The following is a 27,315-nucleotide window of genomic DNA, read 5'->3' as shown; positions in this document are numbered from 1 at the left end:
ATAGAAATTTAAATATTGTGTATTCATTGTAGTGATTTTACTATTTAATTTCATTTTTTAAGATGACAGTCCTGATAAATGAATGCATCGCCAAAATACATTTATATGTATACGATTCATATTGTGCATGTCCCCATATGGGCCTCACAGGTAATGTTCCCGGAGGTTGGCGCATGCGCGGCGGTAGTTTACAATATGTCGGTCGATTTTAGCCGAGAAATTGTCAACATTAGATTCAAATGCATCTACCTGATTAAAAAATGGCGGTAAAATTAAAAACTCGACGTCTACAGCTAGAATAACATCCCCTTCTAACATCCAGGTATGTGTCAAAGCTGTGTTTGATCGGAATATTTTTGGACAGGCCTTAATCGATGGTCGGTCGTACCTGATTTGGTTTCCCATACCTTTATAGAGGGACCTTGCAGTAGCGGAAAAGTCAGTCAGAAGGTGATATCTATTCTGCTACAACAGTAGCTAGACTGTGACGTGCTTGAGTCATTAGAAATGACTGTGACGTGCACGAGGCGTTAGAGAAAACAATGACGTGCATTAGTCGTTAGAGACGATTTTGACACATCTGAGTAATGTTAACGTAACACAACCAGCCATCCTGACACATACAAGAAGGGTTCAGCATGAGTGGTTAATCAACCAAAGAAAATATTCACTTTGGTATCAGTGTCCAAAAAAACAACACTTAAAAACAATTTGATGTCATAGTGTGATTATAAAACATAACATGGACTTCGACATGGCCTAATTGTCATAGCTACAGTGCGCATTGTTGTTTGTTTGATTAATAAATGTCCTATCAACAATCAGAAAAGGAGATCTCCCATGTATGCCATGTGTAGCGTGTATTTAGTGAACGGTGCATGTTTTGGGTGACTGCGGTATGTTTGTGTTGTGTCTTCTTGTATAGTGAAACTGTTGTCCTTTTTATATAGTTCTTTATCATTGAAGCATGCTGCCGAAGAAAATAGCTTCAAAAGATGTTAATGGAACCACATTAACCCGTGTAAATTTTACCAAACATGATAATAAGCTCAATAAATTTGATTTAGTATAGTTATATTACTATCTGTGATAATGGAATATTAAGTATTCCTCAAACCAACAAAGTTTATCATCAGTGCTAAACGTCTGAAGAATTCATTCCTGATTCATTAGAGTCAGTTATTATAATGTATAATAAATATCTTATATATTTAAATGCATATCCCTGTATGCATAATTAGAAATTATTACCTGACCTTTTAAATCAGGATGTTTACGCATTAAATGCAATAATCTAGTTATCATCGTGGTAGCTCGTGAATATAATTTAAAGCACATTTTAATAAATAAATATGGTGATCGGGTGGTGTAGTGGTTAAGCCACTCACCTTTCACCTTGCCGGCCGGGGTTCGATCCCCGGCACGGAAGTGAAAACGACAGGGATCACCCCACGTCTACGTGGGTTTTCTCCGGGCACTCCGATTTCCTCCCAATCGATCTAAGACCCCTAGCGCACTTACATCCGGGCCATCGAAAATTATTTGTATAAGTTTTCAAAATTGATGTAAAATAAATAGAGTTTATATTTATATTATGATAAATTCATATGAAACGACATATACTCCGTGTCCATTTTTAATGAAAAAGCAAATATAGCAGTTGCATTTGCAAATGGACTGTAAGATACACTACCCGTGAAAATTATTTTTTGTCCAATGGAAGTTTCATAAGCAATATCAGTTTGAAACCTAAAACAATGAAAGATTCGTAAACACTGACAATTTCATAAAGAGCGATGACCAACTCGTATACAACGGGCAAATATCAGAGATACCACAGTGTCCACACAGTTATAATATAAAATGGTGACATACAAATTTTGTCTTTTCAATGCCCACGGACAGTTCATAAACCTGACATCAAGTGTTACTGATAGGTCGAATTCCGTTATTTCCTTTCCCAGTCGAAACAGAATAGTTTTGAACACACTAATCTTCTACTCGGTCTAAGTAACCGGAAGCACAACGAGCAGATGATCTCCGGGACAGTTTGGTACTTTGATGCGTAGTCGTCTTGCACTGAAGAAGAAACAATTCTTATATAGCATATAAAATACTGAACAAATCCTGCATTTTCTTTGAACAATAGTTGATAATGAAAAATAACAAAAATATACTTCAATTTTTGTTGCTAAAATTCAGTTCAGTAACATTTTTTGAAATTATATATATCAAATATTTTGAAAGGTATTAAAATACTTTTCCTTTAAAAACCCAAACTCTTTCGGTGATAAGATTACACCAATTAATTGGATACAGTGAACTGTCGTGAGTTTCAGGAGGAGAAGAATTAGGAGCTGCTAACTTTTGACGTCCTTTTCATCAATGCAATTTTATTTATAAGTATTAGCTCATTAGTTTGGTGAAGTACTAACGAAACTGAACAAATACTTAGTGTGTCTTAATAATAGTGCAGATTGCCTAACTTATCAATTAGCAACTTATAGAAATACTCTAATCTAAATGTATTAGTAACGAGACTACAGAGCGCATACATACAAATAAATTCTGAACTATGCAAGTTTTAACATTTCGCTTTACAAAGTATGCATTTTCACAACTTTTTGTTATAATTTGCAATAATGTATGGCGTCAGTAGCTTGAATAAATGACAAATGTTCACTAAAAGCGTCAGGATGGACATTTTACTGTCAAGAGAACATCGACTCCCCGATAAAAGTACATTTACGTTTAAAGAATAAGGTTAAATTGCATATATATGCAAAATCATGATAAATACCTGTCGTTTTATTTTCCTTATATAAGGAGCAACCAACTAAATGAAAATGACCTTCGAAATGGCTTTTGTGTATACAAAACTGAGCCCAGGATAGAATTTTGATCGGTCCCTGATTGGCTGGTTAATTATGAATATTATAAGTAAACATGTTTTCTGACAGTAATTATTCATAGATAACAATGAAATGAATTTTGAAATTCAGATTGAAACAGAATATGAATTTTGATAAAGAATAGGTAAAAACATTTAAAATTTCAGGATATTTTAGTACCAAATGCACCTTATTCCGAAATGGCTACCCTGGCTGGAGTTTGAGCTGCAAACTTTTGTAAGAATCCGCGTTATTTTATAACCCGATGAAATTAAGACGTAGTTACATCAATGCTTATAATTAATTTTCTAGACTATTTGATCAAACAAAATATGTTTGCATGTACAGATCCATTGATTTTCCTAGCGATTTTTTTCCAAATTAATACGAAACTTTAGTGTTTCTATTGTGACGCTACAATGACGTCCGGTGTTAGGTCCATTCTCTTTCCTCTTTTCTTTTCATTGTGGCAGTAAAAAAAGAACCGGCCTATCAGAAAGTCAGATTTAGTATAAAAACAATGAAATATTAATTACATTTAATTTTAAAAGATAAAATGTAAATTTTCATAACTCGGCGGGTTGTCTTATTTTTCCCGCCGTGATCCAAATCACCGCGCCAGACGGCAAAAACAGCGAATTGAATCTTCACTGTTAATTCAAAAATAGATTACGCAGAAAATCTTGCATTTGTTTGGTGCTTTAAACTCACCTGAGACAATCGATATATAACTGTCTTATGCCATTTTTGTTTTTAAGAAACTTTTAATTTAAAGAGAGTGGGCCTTTACAATATAAATAAGAAGCAATTTACTTCAATCCAAATAAAGAATCCTTCTAAATTACCCCAAAACAACCAACCCAAAACAAATCCAATAAATTAATAGTGTCTATTGCACTTAGATTATCCTTATACATTCTATGGTTTGCTATTCATATGTGATGCGACTCGACTCCAGTATTACTCTGATAATTAAGGAGTAAGCAAATAAATACATCTTTGATATATGTCGAATCAAATTTACCTAAGTCCATATCACTGCGGGCGTGCACATATCCAGACTTTTCTTCATGGATGTTTTCTCCGTCGTCCCCTAGAACTATCAATGGCGTCCGAATTCGATGTGCTGATTGTTGTTGTGTGTCCGTACTAATGAAGGCTGTCGTGTCCTTTCTCGGAGTGTGTGATCTGATCTTGCTAAGATGCAACGACCTCTTACTATCAGTGCTGGCTGATATCAAAGGACCTTGAGCTAGTCTAAAGGCGGAGGACCAAGGGGTCAGTACTAAGCACAAAACTAATATCCAATTCATCAGCACCATCATAATCCTCACTGATTTTATGAACCAGAACAAAGTGCTTAATTTTCTGGTTGCGACCAGACCTCTTTCGCGTGGTTGTTTTCGCGTATCAATGACATATCTAAACCCATGCTTAATTAAATCGTAACATCGTGCTTTCTGTACCTCTGATATTGTTAAATCCATCATGTTTTATCCTGTTAATAAGACATAAATTGAATATAATTGCCCTATGTGACAAAATTTGACATGCTTGTTCAATGACGCAAAAGAAAATATCCAAGGAAAAACACTACAAACACTTCATCCTAAATCATCAAGACGTGTTTTTGTCTATTTGAATTGCGCGATGCATATCACAAAGACAGGTTCATTGGCCCATGGCGTTTGAACTGATATAGCCGTGCATATAACTAATATTAAATTGCATAAAAAGATCATAAGACGCTGGTGAACGAAACAGATATTAATAATATTCATCTGTTCCTTTACCTTCCTTCTCAATGGCGACTAGAAAGAAAATGTAGGCAAAAAGGCCATACCACGGTAAGAAAAGGAAGAGCAAATTCTTCCAGATTAAAACATATTTGTGATGTTATCTGTTGTTATTTTTGTTCTTTAACTGCAGACTATGGGGCCATTACATGTACCTGTCCTATGTGTTACATTTTACTGTGTTATATGTGACTCTTATATAAGACAGTCGCTTATAAGACAATTACAGGCAATTTATGGATAAGTAGGTCTTCGGATATAATCGCATAATTATGTTAACACATAACACATAACCAGAAGTGTTTCCTTATTTTTAAATCCAAAATATGAAAAATCCCACACAATTAATGTGAAGATAATTAAATCCTCTATTGATGCAGAATTAAGCAAATCCACAGAATTTCTGTGAAACTTCACCATAAAGTTACATATGCTGTAATTTTCATACGCGCGAATCAAGAAAAGCTTGTAATGTTCTATTCACCATAAACATAACCAGTATTTTGATGATAACAATACTAACAATGGATTGTAATAACCATTACAAATAAAAGCTGAAAAATTGATTTTGGCAGTAACGCTAAAAATAATTATATAACATCTGCAGTGCAGTGAAATGAGTACCTACTGTCAGCTTAGACATGGTCTACAATTTCATTTCACATTTTTACAAAGTTATCAGTTATTGTAAAATGATTTATGAAGGTAAACATACATAAGACAAAAAAACAAGAATTTTGCAGTGCAAAAATTCGGTGTTTTAACTAACGTTTATGAGGCGTCATGAATTTTTGTCTGTCCATTTGAATGATTTTCACAGCATAAGTCATCAAAATAGCATGGCAAAAATTTGCCCATTCACGTCACATATAACTTTAACACATATCTACAGCATTAACTGCAATATCTGAAAACTTCCTGTTGTTTTACACCACGGTTACTTAAAATTTCCAAATCATCTTGCTGTACACTAAATTTTGAAATTGTTTCAACAAAAAAAAAGTTTTAGTTTAAACTTTCTTAATTTTGATATTTGCATACATTGAACAACGAATATAAAGTCAATTGGAAATAGGAACAAGTGTCCCAGACACTTATGTATCTAGTTTCATATGAATGACCTTCAGAAACAGTTTCAGGGATCATGCTATAGAGGTATTCAGGTGTATAATGATAGAACATCTTGTGGAAATGAATAAATTTATGAACTTGTCTTCGATCCAATAAGCTGACCCATGCAGATTCGATGAACAGTTTATCAATACTAACCAATTTTGTTGCACCTGTAATTATTCTTGCTGCTTCAATATTTAAATTCTCAAGTTTTTTCTCTAGTTCATGAGGTATGTTTCCCCAAACTGTATCTCCATACTCCATTATTTGGTTAAATTTCGTCTTTTCGCATTCGTCTTTTCGGGGCAAAAAGACGAAAAGAAGATATCTAAGGTTGCAATACAGCCTCATGCGACATGAGTGTATTGCCCTAGACCAGCCAGTATTGCACTCGCAGGTATGAAAGAATAACCAATACTTCTTTGACATCATAAGATGATATATGAATGTGATCAAGCTTGCTAGGGGAATTGCACGAGTTATCTTCTGGAAGTGAAGTGCCATCAACTTCAAGAGTCATCAATTGTAGATTGATTTGAAAAGTAAAAGTTTAAAATATTTGCCTTACATACAACATCTTCAAAAAAAGTTTTCGCCTAAATCCAACTGGCCTATTGTTGAATAAAACAGAAAAATATATGGTACATGTATCAGCTGATGGTATGAAGATACATGCATGCATATAATCATTTGGGTTTTTCCTGATAAATCCAAGATGGTCATTATACGGTCCCTAGAGAAGTCGAAATTTTTAAATCTTCTGATTTCAATGAAAGTTCTGTGGCCACTGACTAGTTTGAACTTGCCCAGAAATCACTGACATATTCGATCACTTTAGCAGGACCCATTCTAACAAATGCATGAATTGGTCTAGTTTCACAAGTCATTTCTTTACCATATCAGAAATATTGGAAAAAATGTAACTTTTGGTGTTAAATCAAAACGAGGTACATACATGTACAAATGTATGTTTTCTATCCTTTTCGTAATAAACGTCAACAAGGACATAGTCATTCAGACCCCCCGCCAATAGAGATATCAAACCTGAAGTAAGTTTGATTGTGGAGACTTATGTGTATGAAAAAAACCCAGGAAAAAGTGCAAAAAGTGAAAACCTAAAAATAGCAAAAGGTACTACTAGACCATAAAATGAATGTGTGTATGAAGTGGAAATATCTCTGCTGGTTTTAGAGTTATGCTCCAGAAATGAACCTGCTACAAAAATATGATATTTTCAGCAATGTTTCTATGGTTACAGAAAAAAGCACAAAAAGTGAAAACCTAAAAATAGCAAAAGGCACTACTAGACCATAAGAACAATGTGTCTATGAAGTTTCATGGAAATATCTCTGCTGGTTTTAGAGTTGTTCTCCGGAAACGATTCTTACACAAAAATCTGCCATTTTCAGCAATGTTTCCATGGTTACAGAAAAAAGTACAAAAAGTGAAAACCTTAAAATAGCAAAAGGCACTACTAGACCATAAGACTAATGTTTCTATGGAGTTCCGTGCATATATCTCAACCAGTTTTCCAGTTATGCTGCGGAAACGAACCTGGTACAAAAATATGATATTTTCAGCAATGTTTCCATGGTTACGGAAAAAGTGCAAAAAATGAAAACCTAAAAATAGCAAAAGGCACTACTAGACCATAAGAACAATGTGTCTATGAAGTTTCATGGAAATATCTCTTCTGGTTTTAGAGTTATGCTCCGGAAACGAACCTGGTACAAAAATATGATATTTTCAGCAATGTTTCCATGGTTACGGAAAAAATACAAAAAATGAAAACCTAAAAATAGCAAAAGGCACTACTAGACCATAAGACCAATGTGTGTATGAAGTTTCATGGAAATATCTCTACTGGTTTTAGAGTTATGCTCCGGAAACCATTCGTACGGACGGACAGACGGACGGACGGAACCCATTTGTATATCCCCCGCCAACTTCGTTGGGCGGGGGATAATAAAAACACCATATCGCTTAAATGAAGAAAATAAAATCCATCCATCGCTGTCGGTGAACATGGTGAAAGTGAATCAACATAAAGGGATTGTAAACCCAAAAAGCATTCTTCATGCATTACGTTCATGAATGCTATTCGTCACATATAACACAGGCAAATGTATGTTTCCATTGTCTATATTGGCTTTGAAATGGTCGAATGCACATTTGCAGAAATCTCTGAGCTCATAGACAAAGGCAAAACAAACAAGAGGCCCAATGGCCTTAACGGTCATCTGAATACCTCGCCAATAGTCATATATGAAATTAATTTAATATGATGTCATGGTAGCCATGTTTGATTTGGGATCAACCAGAGATGTAACAAAACATTTTGAAGATCATATAAGGATAATTTCAGGCAAGTTTCAGCCAAAACACAGTGGTAGAATTGTAGAAGAAGTTCTAAATGTGTTTTCAAGATGGCGGCTGTGGCGGCCTACTTGGATTTCGGATCGACTCGAAAAATAGCAACACTTGGTCGGAACCATGTCAGGATCAATTAATGCAAGTTTCAGCCAAATCGCACCAGGAGAACTTGAGAAGTTCAAAATGGGTTTTCAAAATGGCGGCTGTGGCGGCACAGGTAGAACTTCAGAGAAAGTTCAAAATGTGTTTTCAATGGCGGCTGTGGCAGCCATCTTGGATTTCGGATCGACCCGTAAAATAAAAACACTTGGTCGGAACCATGTAAGTATTATTTCCGGCAAGTTTCAGCTAAATCACACTGGTAGAACTTGGGGAAAAGTTCAAATTTGTTTTGAAGATGGCGGCTGTTGCGGCCAATTTGGATTTCGGATTGACCCGAAAAGTAGCAACACTTGGTCGAGATAGACCATGTTAGGATCAGTTCAGGCAAGTTTCAGTCATATAGCACAGGTAGAACTTGAGAAGTTCAAAATGTGTTTTCAAGACGGCGGCTGTCGCGGCCATCTTGGATTTCAGATCGACCCGAAAAATACAACACGTGTTCGGGACCATGTCAGGATCATTACTGGTAGAATTTGAGAAGTTCAAAATGTGAAAAGTTTACGCACGGCGGACGGGTCAAATGACCTAAAAATGGCTTATATCAAAAACTAAAATTGTGAAACATTAACAAATGCTTTTTTTTAAAGTTGGATATAAGACTCAAACTGTAAAGTAAGTGTTGTAAGCTCCGAAGTTTCCTTTGAGATATTATAATTTGTACTGTATTTGTACGGCAGATATTACCCATTGGGGAGCGCTGTCATGGAGCATCTGGTCAGGTTCTGTTTGGATACACGTTACATTGTCGCCGAAAGATAACAAAACCTCATCAACACATATAAAAATATGTTTATTCTTCATAAAACATCAACAATTCGCTTTGCACATATAATTGGTGTACACATACATAACAAGATATATTATTAGAAGGGTTGAAAGGGTCCATCAATATCAAGAGTTGTCGTTCCTTAACATTACTATAGTAAAGAACGTCAACACAAGCGAGATATCGAGCCAAGACCATGTAATGAAGTACATGCAACTTAATGGTGAGGCACTTTATCATTTCAACTCAGTCAATTAATGCTGATAGTACAAGTCGAATATTGAAACCATAAATCATTGTAATCATTACAGATATGTTTTCTATACTTTTCCCTTTCGCTATTATTATATCTATAATATCTTTCGGTGTTAGATAACTAGATGACAAATAGGAGAAATCCGTAATACTGTGATTATTGTAAAATATAAGACATAGTTTCTGGAACCAGAAGCCATATTATCTTTTTAATGACTGGATATTCTACCTTTTACTGCCGGCTTTGACACGGGCCTCTTTTATTGAATACCAGAGCGGTTTGACATCATTTCATATTAATATGAGGTCAGCGGATAAGTGAATTCATGAAAATTCTTTAAGTTATATTTGGTTATATTTCAACACTACATTTTATCAGTACATGAGTTGGATTGGAGGGGTTATTTTAATCTAGTTAACTGACTTTAAGTTAAAGGCTAAATATTACATGTCCAAGACAGCATTCCGTTAAAGAGTTGTAAAAGAGAGATGCATTTATCGTTTCGTGTGTAAAAAAACTTAACTCCGATGTCTTATTTAAACTATTTCGACGATCACAAAACTTATTAAACCTCAAGAGTTGTCTAACAGGATGTCATATACATGTACAATCTGGTATTAAAAATAATAGAGACTACCGTCAAGATGTATCGTATACCAATAAATGATAAAAATGACAGGCAAATTAATAAAAAATGCAGGAAATTTCAACTCCTCTATCCTTTCATGTGAAATAGTTCATTGAATGTGGAATATTTATAAACCCTGTCATTAAATACCTGTTTGGTAGCTAATAACAGAAAATTGAACCTTTTGATACACGCTCTTATTACCATAACTTTAACCTTAAATATTTACATATGTCTGATGCGATTAGTTTCAATTGACTGTTAGTGAATTTCTTTCTGAAGCATTGTCTTACATAAAGAGTTCCCTTTCTGATATATCAACAAAACACCTGAATATCCAGACAACCTGTCAAGTAAAGAATAAAAAAGCCACACTTGATCCGTGCGGTTACCTTTTATCGACAGCAACTGGTTTTGCTGACGGACCTAATTTCAGTTGTTTATTTTTTTGCTGACGGACCTAAATCCAGTTGTATATTTTGATAACTCGACGCGATTCGGGATTTGGACTGGTAGGTAATCTATGAATAAAGCTAGGCTCAACAATCATCAAAGTAAGAATTTAAATTCATTCTAATCAACACACAAACGTAGCCATTTCATCTGTACATAGCCATTTCATCTGTACATTGCATTATCGTAACTTTGTGTGGTGTTCATATGGAATGAAGAAAATGGAAATGTATCAACCAATAAAAGTAGCAATATTGCGCAACTTCTATTTGAATTTCCAAAATGATTCATTTTGTTTCAGATGATTTTTTAATAGTTCGGACAGAATTGATATAATCGTTTTAATTAACCATGAATTTGTCAAAAACGAAAATTTTGCATAAAGTGTTTGTTCCTATCATTAACCTGGCCTGAATTATCTACAAGTTTCTGACCGAAAATGACATCATTTAATTTGAATTAAGTTTATACTATATAAATATAAATTCGAGTTCATATCTATCTAATGTAAAATTTATGTGATTCGTTTAATAAAATACTTTTATGATTATCAAGTTTACATCAATTTTAAACTTACGTTTAAACAAAATCAATGCTAAATTAAATCTATCCAATATACATATATCTTATAGTAGATGTGTCTCATTTAGAAAAAAAATATTTACTTTGACCTTCACTGTCAATAATAATATTCCTAATTTAGCATTTATGTTAAACACTTCATCTTGTATTTATGCCGTGGACATGCCTATATATCTTAAGACAATAATTAAATGCGGTATGAGCCATAACTTAATTAAAGTTGTTCTTTACATTTACGTAAGAGCAATAGCTTATATCCATACCGTATGAATTTACATACCTAATGAACACATATGCATATATTAATGAATTTGTGTTTCTATTTTCTTTATTATTTGGAATGTAGAGGTGAAATGGGGAGAGGGCGGTTATAGGTTGTCGTTAAATAGAATAGGGCTTAATTAATTGATAGCGAAGAAAGCATTAGAAACGAGTGTATGACATATAATCAGGAAGTGAACATAAATAAGAGATTTCTTGCGTATTGTCCGCTTACTAAGATTTATAGTATGTCTATAGACTTCTACGTTGCAATGTCAACAAAAAATCCGACATCATTCTTTTTATCAATTATGAATGGAACTTTTTACAGTATCGGGCGACAGTCCGTCGATACGTTGATACGACTAAAATGGTAAGCATTGATAAGCAACGAGCCCACTTTTTTGGTTGTCAAAGAATGGCCTTCGTATCATGCATTTGATATAACTGTTATGACCCATAGGTATAAAAACATCTCTTTATAACTAAACCAGTTCATCATATAGCCTGCAATAATAGGTTTTAATATCTAAATTACATAGTCAGCGGGCAATATGCAAGACATTAGGGTTTAATATACGTTTTGATATTATGGTTAAAAATGTGAAAATACTCTTTTCATCCATTAAATGATAATATATGGTAATATATGCATAACTTCAGGAGAAGCTTGTTTCATCTCATAAAAATTAACCATAAACACTCTCACACAACAAAAATTCATTCCATTTTCAGTTCAGTACAATTAATGTAAGTAAATACACACTATTTGTTAACATTCTAAGCTCATCTGATATCATATTACTTTATTCACGAAATGTTTTTGTCATTCCATAAATATGAATAATAATTGAGTAATAAAGAAACTTAAATTCATCAATCCATTAAATTTTCATTTCAATTTCGGCGAACTCAAACACAGCATCAACGATGATCGCAAATTACAATGATTTAATTAAGCAACTAATAATATTATAAGGTAGTGAGTTTGTATTCGTCAGATTGATATGCTTTTGAAGTTATGCTATTGTTTACTACATCATTTGTTGTGGATAGTAAGGTCACTAATTTGTGAGAAAAAAACACCGTGGTGTTTCATCTGTAAATCCATGGCATAGCAAACGAGAAAAGCTCTGTATAACGAATCAGCTGGATACTGATAACCCAAACAGAACCATAGAATTTCAGCAAAAAAATAGCTTAATAATCAAAAACACATACAACGTACATTTAATTGCTTAACACAAATAAACAAGTCTGGCTGTTTTCTAACAATACGCGAAACAAAAATAATTTAATCACTGCAATCAGTATCGTTACTTTCGTTTTGCGAAGTGTATTTTTTTGCAATTTTAAGTAGTACTTGGGAAACAATTGGGTGGGCGTTTTCATCTAAATTGAATTTTTTCCCCGTTAAAACGAATTTCTCAATAGTTTCAAAAACCTGAGTTAACATTCACCAGATATACATTGTATATATGGTTACATGCTTTTAGATGTGTTTTTAATATGTAAAACACAACATACCCTTAGTAACACCAAATATTCGTCGATATTAAAATATTTATAGTATTTAGTTTGAGAATCGCTTTAAATTAAGGGTTACTGGGATGCCGGATGTCCCGAATATAATATCAATACACCTGCAAATGGAAAGTCATATGCATCATATATACAAGCTTCTTTTGGCCAATCTGTTTATGACCATTTTACCTCTTTTTCTCAGTAACATAGACGATTGTCTTGCCATGATGTTTCATGTTAAACTAAACCATCTACTTGAATCTGTAAGATAATTCGCATAGGAAGCTAACGATAGAGGACTATTACTCTAAATGTTGATGTTACATTCAATCATATATCTGTGGTGAATAATGAATACCCGATTTGACTGATGCTAATTATATATATAAATGATACATATACAAATTGATAAATTAGGAGTGACCCCAGTGACATGGAATCCAATAAGTTACCGTCGTCAAGTGAGAGACAGATGTTCATCCTTCAAAAAAAATTCGTGAGTAAAATTACTTGAAACATGATATAGCAATTACTTTTACAATTGTTTGAAATATTTCTAGTCGGCATGGAAATAGTTTAAAGGGCCACTACCTTTCTAAAACGGCTTTTAATTTTTAAAATGGGAATGAAAAACGAGATCGATAATTTTGTAGAGTTATAAAAGTTATTAACTTACCGATAATACTACACGTATCATCACCTTCTGAACAATTTTATTAAAATAAATAAAATGTTAATTTTCATAACGCGGGTCGTTTTATGTTTCCCGCTGTCGTCCTAAATACCGCGCGGTAGTTGACTATCTCTGCGCCAGACGGCAAAACGGCGAAATGACTCTCCACTGTTATCATATATTACGCAGGAAATCTTGCATATGTTTGGTGTTGTAACCTCATCTTAGGCCATCGGTATATATTTTCTGATGTTATTAATGTTTTTTAAGAAACCTTTATGTTTTGCTCCGGAAAGGTAGTGGGCCTTTAAATAAGGCATCATCAAATGATGTAATTTTACAAAAATGCCGTTAATGAAAATATCGAGCAAATTAATTTTAATTTGAAGAGTCCTTTCCTTAAAGGTTCATCATAGTAGGATCAAGCTTTATTGCATAAAATATGATATTCCACCTGTGTCATTTTCACTGTGTTTTCAGGTTAAGTGATGATACGACTAAATTTAGCAGTTCATGCCAGTAGGCCGTAGCCATATACATGCCGAAATTAATTGTAACAGAATTATTGTAATTTTGGCATTTTGGCACACATAGTTATTGAAATTTGTTTATATTAATTCACAATTTATAAATGGCATATATATTGTAAAGTACTTTGGTGTAATTAAATTTCAGTGTAAAATTGATTTAGACAAAGTTGCCTTAATGATAAAATTCGAATTCGTCGACGTCATAGCTACAATGACAAACAATGTGAGCAATCATATTTTAGAGAAAAGGCCTAGCTGAAGGAACGCTAAACATTTAAATCCAGCTATGGTTAGAGAACAAATGATGCAAAAATAATATAGCTTCAAATATGGCAAGTAGTTTAAATTATTTGAATAAATGAAAATGCCATTTTCAATTAAAAGATTAAGATATTTTGGCAAGCCTAATATGTAGTGTATAGTTCTTAAGTGCTATAATTGATATGCACTTTTGACCATATTCACTTCAATAAGAACCCATACATGCCATTATCGTCAACCTACTTATATAAGCAGTGATTCAATTTCTAGTATTCATATCTAATGACTTCTCTGCCAGTTGATTTAGACTCCTATGCTTCCAAAGTACCTGAAGCGTTATCACGGACATTTATTTTTGTAATTTTTTAAACACTTACGAAATACACGAAATTTAATCACACGCAAAAAATAGGCTGTTTTGATATAATGTTAAAAAATCGTGACAAATTAATGATTCTTTTCCATCATTATATAACACAGTTTTTTTTGTATCAAATCGTTTTTCAGGATTTTGGATAAGAGAGAAGTCAGTGGTGAGTGTTTCATTAATAAAACATTTCCTAGGTAATAAATATAGTAAAAACTAACATTAATTTATACTTATATATATAATTATCTTTCAAAAATGTACAGTTAGATCACTGAAACGGCAAATCAAAGTTTCAATTTACAACGCTAACGTGCATCTTTAACTTCTTTGTAAATATTACATGAACTGAATAATTGTAATAAACACATCCTCGCGTTGTTTTTTTAACAAAATGTCTAGTTAATCTGAAAGTAAAGAATTAGTTAACTAGGATATCTAAATTATGAATATCCTAAAAATCCTATTCTTAAATCCAACGGGTGACCATGTCATTTGTAAGATGGTGCTCAAGTGAATATAATAATTCCATCAACTGACAACAACTTAATTGTGTCTTAACTTTTGCAAATGTGAGTACAATTAGCTTTTACTAATTGTAAGCATTATCTCTTTGCTTTAAATTTGAAACTGGCCTTAAATATTTTTATTCATTTTCATGAAAACTCTGTACATATATCTGCACAGTGCAGATCTCACACTTCATATTTCAGCCATTTATTTCAGATTTTTAACAGCAAGGAGGGGTTATACTTTGGGCCGTTTTACTGCCACTCAGTGATAAGAATGTTTTGCATGAAGATACCTTAGGGTCAGCTGCATGTTGTATGCGTTTCAGAATATCCGAGCTGATCATAGCAACGCATTCACTGAAGGTAGGATGTTATAACTCTGTCTGCTACCCCAGTACATGATCGTAAAAGGCGACTAAATTTGGAATCTTAATTACCTGGGTAAAAAGGTAAAGAGATGAAAAATACTCTAATTGTTCAACCATTTCAAAGCTTTCTAGCACTTGATTGGTATTTTGTCACGATCTACTTCAGATAACTACATCCGAGTGTCACATTTGCTGGGTCATGTGCATAAATTAGGTCACATTCAATGGAAGGGTATCTTCTGTCAACTTAGTATCTTCTGAATTTTCCATGTTTAATGCAAGTATTTAAGCTATATAAAGGAGTAGGTGCAAAGAGAAAATAATAAGCAACGTCAACATTGTAAGTATGATGTTAAAATTGTGCCAGTTACCCCATTACATGATAGGGAAAGGCGACTAAATCTGGGGCCTCAATTCTAGTGGCTACTTAGATAAGATATATTGGATTTCTGTCTCAATCATCACATATAGAAGGTTTCTTTTTCCAGAAGATTTTTCCTGTAACTACAAACCTGTTACTTTCAAGAACGCTAGATATAAAGCACATTATATTTTTTTCTAAAGCCACTAGATAAAGGTTCCATATGTAGTCGCCTTCTACGATCATGCAATGAGGCAGCTGGCACAATTCTAACATAATACTTGCAATGTAGGTGTTGATTGAGACTCTCTCATAAAACAAACTTAATTAGCTTAAACACTTGCTTAAACATGGAAAACCAATAAGTTACATTGTACATAGATAGACGATACCTTTCAATGAATATGATCTAATTCATCCCCATCACTCACTTCATGTGACCCTAAGATGCAATCATCTTAAGCAGATCGTGACAAAATATAACGTTTTGTATTTTGATCTAAGTAACTACAAAATTAAGATTCCAAATTTACTTGCCTTTTACGATCATACAGCGGGGCAGCAGGCACAATTGAAATATCCTACAAACTGAAATAAGTTAAAAACCTGCTTTTAAACATGGGAGAACAAAGGAAACTTAGTGGATAGATGATACCATACATTGAATATGACCTAATTTTATGCACGGGATCTAGCCAATGTGACCCTTGGATGTAATCATCTTATGCAAGTCATGTCAAGATCTACATGCAGTACTAAACATCAATCTCAAGTTATAAAATTGTTAAAAAATCTTAGTTTTCAGCAAAAATATTACAGTTTTTAATGGTAAAATGGAACAAATACATCAACTAGGTCACTGTGACCTACTTTTTAAATTTTTCATCAGTTTTCTGAACTGAACTTCACAAACTCTACATTTACATGCAAAAACTTCAAAAAATATCATCTTTATTTTAATATTAAAGTTAGTTAAGACTTAAACAATGAAAATGTAAATTTCCCCCTTTGAAAATTACAACGAGCGCAGAAAAATTCGAATATTCTAAAATGCATACAATATGCAGCTGACCCTAAGGTATCTACATGCAAAATATTTTGCTTATCACTGGGTGGTGATAAAACAGCCCAAAGTGATACCCCTCCTTTCTGCTTGAAATTATCATTTTTAAACTAACAATATTTTTTTTTAAATAATAACGAAATTTTGCTCTGCATGTGTATCATGCATATGCTCAATGGTGTGTACACACTGTTTGTGCAAATTTGTTTTAAACCAGTTTTTGATCGACTTGAACGTATCAAGTGCAAGAATACCTAACTATCTAATTCCAGTTGAGATTTCAGTGTCTGATGTGAGTAAAATTTAGACTATACATGTACGGATAATTTGGGATGCTGGATATAATATAATTATTCAAAATATAGGTTGCCATGGCATCATAATAGGGGCATCAGATTACTGGAAATTTTGATATTACCAAATTAAAGTAAAATTTAATTTACACATGGGATTATGACGTTGCTGAATATCATGATAACACTTTTGGTAACATTGGTTGCCATGGCAAGAAAATGGCAGACACTGATTTGGATGCTATCAAAAAAAACCTGAAAATTATGGTATATTGGGTTTGTGAGGTAGGCTGAATAACATAACATTATCAAAACCTTTGGTTGACATGATATCAAAATGACGGACTCTGTTTTGTTGGTCAAGCCATGACTAATTAGTACTGGTATAAAGAATGAACCTTTTTCCATTATCTTTTCTAAGAAATATGTTCAAATGATGGACACAAGGGGTCTCCATGCCAAACATTCAGAGTATTGCAAGTTTGAATACATCATTTTAGGCCCTTTTATGTCTTTTTAAAAAAGAGACTGAGGAGATAAAAAATCATATATTAGTAAAGAACCTACAACACCATATTTCATCTGTACTTAATTATAAACTTAAAATGCTAAAGAGATCCTCAAATGAATGCATCTTGCAATTAACCTCTTAATGTTCGAATTGAATACCTATGAAATTTCAATTGACTTATAACTAGTAAAACTATGAAACCATCTAAGTTCATCATATTTGTATATGAAATAAAAATGATGTCAATATTTGATTGAGACATACTGTGGTGTGCCATGTGCTGGACAGAGGCACAGCATTATGAAAAGCTAATAGCACAATACATGTCCCTAGCCATTGCACAATTGTATTATGTGAGCATGCAATACATTAATATTAAGTACAATAACTGAAAGAATATACAATAGTGGGGAATGAGTTCACAGACAGAATTCAATTTAATATAAATAAAATAAAATATTTTATTTAATTTTCTACCACAGCTATATTTTTAACCAATTACCATGGCTATATTCAAAGGTGAATTAAATACAAAAGCTCCTCAAACAGTTTAAGTAGCAAAATAATGCATGTGTTCTAAGTACTAATTGAAGAACTTGAAATGTAGATGTAAGATACATTTTGTCCCTGCCTTCATATTAAGACAAAGTGATGTATAATGCAGGTATGGATAAAACTATACACCACTTTTCTCCAATGTCATTGTGGGGGCATAAAATCAAATCAGCGTTTATTTCAGTGAATGCTAACCAAATACAGAAAATACTGTGTCGCAACAATTCATTAATAGGTGTTTTCAGTAACTAAATATTGAACAAAATTGAAATTACTAAAAAAACTATAGACCATTACAATTCGGCATCAAAATTTTATAAGCATCAGTCACAAACTGTAAATAAAAAAAGTTTTAAAAACTGATATTACAAAGTAAAAAGTTTTGTGAACTTGACTATTGTGTTACACAACTGCAAAATGTTATGTACTAAACATGTATGCACTTTGTCAATAGTAATACATAAAAAGTCCAACATATTTAATATAACAATACAATATACCTATTCTACCAATGAAACTGATCTGGGTTTAGCTTGAAGGCACGTTATAAGATACTATGCTATTGCTCTAAGGGAGGTAATCCTGAGAAACTTATTGCTGTGATCAAAGATATTTCTATTTTAGTAAATTTGCCATCAGAAAATGTTAATAAAATGTTGTAGAGTAATTGTATCATTTCTTGTGCACAAGTGCTAAGTCTATTACTTGTGTCAGATTTACACAAAGTTGAAGAAATTTTAAATTAAAAATCAATGTACATCAGACATTATTCTGGCAGGGTGGTTTATCAATCAAAGGGGACAGTTAACATGTAACAATCAACATTCAAATTCTGAACACATAAGGATAAATTACAAGACTCTATGGTCTGAACTGTGCTAAGTGACCCCACCATGATCACCTAACAATAACCTACTAATGTACAGGTATAATATTACCAAGTGAGGAGGCATACATACCTCCATATCATTAATTTACAGTAACTCTACAGCTCACTATTTGAAGGAAATTGTAACTTTTTCTGAGTACAGTAGTTGTTCTGCGTACAGTTCACTTTTACCAAAATAGTTCCCTTGCTATTAAGGTAGATCACTGTTAGTGATGGTACACAGTTATTGATGATGTAATACACAGTTGTTGATGATGTAATGAACATGTAAATACGCTGTTCACATACCAGGCATGGTTAGTCCGTTCTATCAGAGCAACTCGCTCTGTTTATAAATATCTCATAACGTAAGTAACATCCCCACTGAAATAGTTACTCGACACAAACAGAAGCTTACTGTTCACACTTAAAGCATGGTCGACCTATGATATGTTCAATGAACGTAACTCAATATAGCTTTTCCTAATTCATGCATATCCACACAGTTCTGGTAGCCCCTTGTTCAAATTAGCATAAAGGTAATTAAGTTCAATGATCACAGGTACGACAGTTCACTCACTAAATTTAAGTTAGTTGGCCAACAAGGTAATGTGTTTATACTGGTCGTAATGACAGCATACTTCACAACCAAGGAAGCTCACTCCACTTCACATGGGTAACCAAAGAAACTCATTAATCCAGTCGAGAAGCTAGCTGCTTGATTTGGTAAACAGTGAAGTAGCAAGGCTTACCTTAGTAGCTCATTGTTAACATAAGAACCAAGGCCACATACTTTCATATCACCAATCATTGTGTTACACTTTTTATGTAGGTAATCCAGTTCACATGAATCTCACCAATGTTGTAGGTAAGCTAGTATGATTTCTCTACCAGGATTCTGGTGACATGGCTGATATAACTGCCTTTTACCAACACAGCCTCCATATGTTACACAAGTTATCCAGTTAACAATGAACTTACTTCCGAGTTCATTCACACCTACTCTGTACTACCTTTGTTGGACAAATCCTTTAGAACCATCAGGACCACGTGGCTGTCGTAGTATCTCTGTGGCGTTGTTATTATTGTTTTGCTGGGCTTGTCGTGGTGAAGGTCTGGCGCTGGATTCAAAGTTCATCATTAGTCAAATCTGTTATTAGCATTTTTATAAAATATTCTCTAGATTGAAGATTGCAAATGAAACAAGACATCAATTTTGCAATTATAACTTGTCAAAAATTAATGTTAATCAATTCCCAATTTCATTATAATTAGACTTGTAATTGTGCTCCGCTATGACCACTACATTACGCTCCAATACAAGACCTAACAATACCCTGACCCTGTCACCTCAGCATGACCCCTACTGTTAATAGCCAATCAGTGTGTCGTCTATAAAATCTTTGGTGTGGTTAATCTTCTCCTAAGTATAAATGGCTACTAGCTTCATATAATCCCAAGATGTTCCGATTCTAGACCAGAGGTCATGCTAAGGTGACCCTGTACAGGCCCTTTGTTAGATCTTGTATTGGAGCGTAACATAAAGTATCGTAGTGGAGTGGAATTACAAGTCTAATATCAATTTGATTGATCAATTATATTTTCTTCTTTTCTATATCTTTTGAATTTTATAATGACAGCATGAGACCATAAACGATGAGATCTGATTAGCCACAAGCATCAATTAAATTGTGCTGATTGCTTTTGGAGACAGTGACATAAAATGATACAGTATTAACATTAACAAGAGAAATAAGTTAATAAAGAAGAAGTCACTACACACCTATTGTCTAATGTTTGTTCTGTCTCAAATCCTCCTGACGCTGACCCAAGTATCCTTAATCTCGCCTCTGCATATTCCTTCTCCCTTTGCTCAAGTGTCTTGTTATGTTTATTGGCATTCACCTTGCTGTTCCAGTAAAACATGGAATAAAAACGATTTAAATAAAAGTATATGTTTCCTAATGGTTTCAAAATTAAATATTTTCTGAAATTTTTCCAATCATTTAAAAAAAATAAAAAAAATAATGATCAAATAAAGAGGCACAGAGGTCTTTGTACAAATACTGAAGGATAATGCAAAGTTAATGAAAGAAAGAAAATTTACCCATGTTACTCTCTCAATTGCTTTACTTTTTCTATCAAAGGACCGAAAATTTAACATTGTGTAGATGTTAATATATGTAGGAGGGTCGCCTCAATCATCATGAGATGTTTTGTAATAACTTTTGTGATATAACCTTGTATCCTGCTGTGATATGGAACCTGCCCCAGGGTCTGATCTGCGTTTGAGAATCCGTACTTGGGGTTGGTATTGTGTTCGGTCCTGATTCTCCAACACCAGGGCACCTGTTGATCTGTAAAACATTTTTTTTAAACTTAAAAGAAAAAGATATTTTTATTTCAATTATCTACCTCTATATCCCTTCACCACCTGAAAATGTTAAAGCCATTTAATATGAGTATGTTTTGCTTAATTCATGCAACATACATGAATTATAATTTTATACCAATTTGTATTATTTACATATTTGAAAATTAAAAAAAAAAAACTATGCATTTCTGTAAATCTCATCCAGGAGAGTCTATGGATAATCTCAAATCGATCTAATTTACACATCTATCAATCCAATGAAAAATTTATGTATGCATTGCATTTTTTAATTATAATTTAAAGTTTTTGGCAAAATAAAATTGTACATGAAAAGAATCCATGGAAATATCTAGATATGTACATGAATTTTTATCATTATTTCTTAATCCCACATGGACTAATAAGTTGCATACAATAAAATGTTTATACTTACTTTCTGTCATCTTGGTTTGAAATCTTTATTTCTTTCAATTTTTTATTAAGAACCTGAAAAAAAATGTGAAAAAAATGATCCATCAGAATGTATAAATATATATTTTATAGAAGAAATCAGAAAACACAAAGAAAAGAAAAAAACCTGCAGATTTGTAAATTTTCCCTACAATCTAATGTCTATACAGTATATCCCTAATTAAAGGAGCTACCGGATGTAGTTGGAGTGGGCAAATGAACGACCAGGAAATGTATGATTCCAACCTACATTGTAACTGAGACTTTGCAAACACTAGGTGGAGCGCACATGTTCTACCAATTGAGATTCCTAGTTGCTGGAGATCAACCCAATTTAGAGTCATTTCACTAGGTATTTCCTTCATTTTTCAGTCTTCATCAAAAAAACCTCAACACACAACCCAGGTTTCTGTATAGCACCTGTTAAGTCATGGTTCGTACAGATTTTCAAACCAAAATTCCAGCACTTTTCAAGCACTTTTCCAGCACCTTTTCTAGATTTTCAAGCACTACTTTTTTCTTCTACATTGGACTCGAAATCAGAATTTTCAGAAAACATGCCTTCAATTTTGCAAGCAATTTGTTAGTACAATTTTGTCAGAGTAATTAGATTCAATTACACATTCTTATCAAACAACAAAGTCATCCCAAGTAATGTCTGATTACTGAAATTATGAGCTTTTGTCAGTGTTCTGGGAGCATGAAGTTTCAATTCCAGCACTTTTCAAGGATTTAAAGAAAAATTCCAGCACTTTTCCAGCACTGACCCAAAATTCAAGCACTTTTTCCAGCACTGACCCCAAATTCCAGCACTTTTCATCTTCTGTACGAACCATGTAAGTGCATGTATATGAAAAGGTGACCACTGATGCTTAAGGATCTGGTCTGGTGAGGTTTCAAAAAGATTTTTTGTGATTCTCAAGAATTAATTGTCTCAATTTGTAGCAATTGCTATATACAAGAGCTGTTGGAGAACAGCAAAGCTCGCCTATTCAGAAGTTGATGTTCAAGTATTTACTATTTAAACATGGAAATATGAAAAATTAACAGACTCAAAAACCCTCTAAAGGGCCCCAAATTGGTTGTATTATCACGTTCAGCATCCATACTCATTAGGAAAATAAAATCATTCACATTTATGATGACTTATGCTTAAACAATTGACAAAATAGAAACTTGCTCAAAAACTTTAACATGGAAATATGACAAATTAACAGACTCAAAAACCCCCTAAAGGGCCCCAAATTGGTTGTATTATCACGTTCAGCATCCATACACATTAGGAAAATAAAATCCTAAACATTTGTGATGACTTAAGCTTAAACAATTGACAAAACAGAAACTTGCTCAAAAACTTTAACGTGAAATGGGACGCCAACACCAACGCCAACGCCGACGCTGGGATGACAACATTAGCTCCCCCTATTCTTCAAATAGGCGAGCTAAAAATATGTCAAAAAGTAGACTTCTAGAAGTGCCTTTAGAATTTTTTCTATATAAATTTTAAGAAATAACGAAAATGAAGGTATTTTGAAAGATGCATTTTTCACACTTTGTAGAGAGGTGTACCTTAATTTCACCCTTTTTCACTTCAAATATTTTTACTTTACTCACTGATGCGACAACACATTTAGCTATATCAAGTTAATTTTTGCTGTAAATCTTTTTTAGGTTCACTGATATGAAAATGATAAGCATTTAAGTGTAGCATCATCACCAATTGGTTTTTATTTTTTAGATGCAAGTGAAGATAAAGTTGTCTGAAACTTTAGCAAAAAATTATAAAAAAGAACAAATTTTGTAACGGGACAAAAAACCATGCACTCTAACCCCCTACTTTTATGATGGTTTTTGAAAACAGCAACTTTTTTTCTTTTGAACTGCAATATTTTAGAAAAAGTTAGTTGCTGAATCTGTCAAAAATTGTAAAATAAAACATGATAATTTTATATTCAAAATTTAGGGGATACGTCAAGTTATAATATATACAGCTGTTTTGAGTAAAAATGATGCGTTAATTGTGTGATATTATCATTTCTTTTGCAAATATTCATACTTATCAGACAACTAATTTCCAAAATATTGCTATAGTTTGTCGTGTATATGCTCAAAACAGTAAAATGCCGGTAAAATCACAATTTACGTCAATTTAGCTATCTTTGATTCACAATTAAAAGCTCATGATCAAAATCAAGCATATCACCATATTATCCTTATTACATTTTAAACTTTGGTATGAATCCTTATTTCCAAAAATATATATATTAGAAAAAGGTTAGCATATGAAAACTTTGACTTTTCATCAGAGCTGATCCTAGAAACAGGGATTGATCACAGGCACCAAATTAAAGGCAGCTAAGAGCATAAAAATGCACGGCCAAACTGGGGCTGGAACCTGGGACCCTCTAAACACTGATTGGAGTGCTCTAAGAAGTACTGACTATATACATTGCATAAATCACAGGCGTCTGCTTCTGGTTTGATAAAAATATAATAACCCACCCCTACTATATGAATAAGGTGTGACACTCAGATACACTTAATTAAGGTACGTTGATTAAACGAGCAGACACTTAATATTTTCGTCAAATTTTGTCTAATTTCAAAGTGAATTAGAGTGTAACATAACCCTCAACTTCCGGTTCATTGAGTGTCTCACCTTGTTCATATAGTAGGGGTAGGTTATTATATTTTTATCAAACCAGAAGCAGACGCCTGTGCATAAATTGAGTTACATGCTACATGTACATTACATGTAGTATGTTAATGTCACATGTGATCAACCCGATAACAACAATCACAGTTTCATGGTTTTTAAGCTAATATTTTGTACCAAGTTTCCAAATAATTTATGAAGAAAGTAGATGATGTAAGTTCTAGATGAATTGCTTTTCCAATTTGTACTTCAAAATCCACATGAATAATTTTATTTATAAGGTTTAAAAGACATCAAGGGCCATTAACTGTCATTTCGGAAATCCCATTGGATGAGAGGAATTTCATATATGTAATGATATATAATTAAGTCTATATATCAAGTTAAAAAATAGTTGTTCCCTGTATTTTAAATGTAAGTCTAGACCACTTAGCCCAATGCATGTTACTGAATTAAAATCTCTATAATCAAAACCATTATCTCTGTTTCTTCTGAACAACAAATAACTTTACACTAACATATAGAAATGAAACATGTCACATCTGAAGTTGATAAACAAGCAAACTACCCTGCTGTCGTCAAGTTCCTCCCAACTGTCAAGAACAGTTACTTCAGCACCATCCTCTGCCATGACCGATCAACAGTTTTTAGACAGGGTTCTTAAAGTTATAATCAAATTAGCAGGATTATAATCGACTTGAGGAGCTTTTTCTATACATTTGTCATGGTTTAAATTCGAAATGCATTCCATTAACGATGAAATCTTGTCCAACGTCAAATAGGAAAGTTCTGTTCAGCTTTACGACAACCAGAATTTGAAACGGAAATGGTAAATGTATACGTAGAAACGGATACCCGCTTGTAAATTCCGGATGTCATAATTATATTCACCACAGTATATCATCGATCGTTGCTCTTTCATTTAAAAAATAATAATAAAAAAAATAATAATGTATAAAAATACACGATGTCTAACAGTTAACTGTTAACGCTAACGCTACAGTAAATTACTGTACAGTACTGCTCTGGCTACATTAGCATTTGCATAGGCTAAGTCAAAGTACTTTAGATATAGATATTTACACGATCAACCATAGCATTTTTCTCAGTCATCCAAATTAATGTGGTTGATGAAATGTAGTTGTTTTCTCCAATTTGTTCATTCATTTTTGTCAATATTGTTGTTTTGGCTATAGATAAATCAAAGTACTGAAAGTACTGTTGCTATAAAGCATTTTGTATTATTCAATGATCGAATAAAGCATTTTGTATTATTCAATGATCGAATATGTATTTCTTTGTGTATTGCTTAATGTGTGCATACATTAAAAAGGGTTTATATGATAAGTATAGTCTTGCTAAATGCCTGGAGTTGTAGATATTATAAAAATAATAATAAAAAAAGTGACTTCGGCTACAAATATATCTTGAAGTCATTCTCTGTTACCAGGCTTATAACATTCCGAAGCGGTAGGGTCACATAAAACGGATTTTTAAGTTAAGATTTTAGAACAAAATGTGAGATTCTTTTAACAATCCCTTTTGAAGGTTTAACTTTCACTGATGTTTTCATTATGAATTTAAAAACAAAGTATAAGTTGTAATCATGCGCGACATAGGCTAGCTGTCTCAATTACCTTCCTTGCGTACGCTTCACTGATGGTTACTTCCGTTAATGGAAAACAACGTCATTAAAGCCATTCCCATAACTACATAAAGCTCTAAGGGGTTTTCCACGTCTAATAATACGTAATGCAACATGTGAAACCGGATATGTAGATTGACCAATCATAAAATCATCATGGTTACAGGTCTACTACCGGTGCTTAGTGAGGACATAGCGTGCGCCGAAAGTATTCTTATTTTGGTCGAACAAGAATTATATAGCAGTATTCAGTAAAACAGAAATTTATCTCCATCCTTTTAAGTTTTGATTTACCATAAAATATGCAGTAGTTGTACAAATACAAATGTACATTGTATGACTGAAGGCAAGACCTCTAAGGGCGCAGTCAGATGTATCAAGGTGAGTAACTAGATTGGTCTGAATAAAACGATCCAATTTTTGGGGAAAATTGTTTATGAAATAACCGTTGAAGTTTTGCGGCTGGCATAAGTCTCGATTGAAACACAGATAACTTGTCTCTCATTTGGCATAAAGTTTACCATAGACCATAATGTAGAAGTGTTGTTATTTTCGATGAAACATCGGGAAATATTTCGTTTTGTCGGACACTTATCTGTCCGGCACATAACACGACATGACTCAAGAGGAAAAGTCAACAACCAGTGCATGTCAAACAAGAGGGGTATTCAATCATTGCCATTCTTTAACGACTTGCTCATCATAGAGATAATACAATAACAACTGATTTTAGTGCAATTGATAATAGAAAATTTCACTAATCAAGTGGTTAAACTAGCCCAGACAAATAAACCTTCAATACTCTACTCAAACTCCTTCCAAAGACCTTCGTCGGTACATTCCTACTGCTTTCAATAATAGTACTAAACGCATTTACTTAGCTACAAAACCGTAACTATAGACCAGGAGCTGTAAGTTACCTTTTAATACATATTGCACTTAATTTCTGTAAAGGTATACTTCTTACGATGCCACAATAAGATTTCTTGAACATATCGAGATTAATAGAATCTTACATGAGTC

The 27,315-nt window shown here is 33.2% G+C and overlaps 1 protein-coding gene across 1 annotated transcript; it reads right to left on the bottom strand.

Annotated features, from left to right (window-relative positions):
* Positions 1-9,108: 9,108 nt before the first annotated feature.
* On the bottom strand, positions 9,109-25,547 carry LOC138322160 (SUZ RNA-binding domain-containing-like). The gene is made up of 5 exons (XM_069266214.1): positions 25,216-25,547; positions 21,975-22,027; positions 21,408-21,524; positions 20,951-21,076; positions 9,109-20,288 (listed from the first exon to the last, which is right to left on the bottom strand). The coding sequence occupies exons 1-5, from the start codon at positions 25,276-25,278 to the stop codon at positions 20,177-20,179; spliced, it is 471 nt and encodes a 156-aa protein (XP_069122315.1). The 5' UTR covers positions 25,279-25,547; the 3' UTR covers positions 9,109-20,176.
* Positions 25,548-27,315: the final 1,768 nt, after the last annotated feature.

This window comes from Argopecten irradians, chromosome 1, assembly GCF_041381155.1.
Source record: "Argopecten irradians isolate NY chromosome 1, Ai_NY, whole genome shotgun sequence".
Classification (NCBI taxonomy): Eukaryota; Metazoa; Mollusca; class Bivalvia; order Pectinida; family Pectinidae; genus Argopecten; species Argopecten irradians.
Note: the sequence above shows the minus strand (reverse complement) of the source record. Positions and strands in the feature narration are given on the sequence as shown.

Coding starts and splice junctions, on each gene's coding strand:
- LOC138322160 (XM_069266214.1), bottom strand. CDS start 25,278: ATGGCAGAGGATGGTGCTGAAGTAACTGTTCTTGACAGTTGGGAGGAA. Junction 22,028..25,215: donor AGGAACTTGACGACAGCAGG/GTAGTTTGCTTG, acceptor ATTTTTTTTCAG/GTTCTTAATAAAAAATTGAA. Junction 20,289..20,950: donor GAACAAACATTAGACAATAG/GTGTGTAGTGAC, acceptor CTTTGAATCCAG/CGCCAGACCTTCACCACGAC.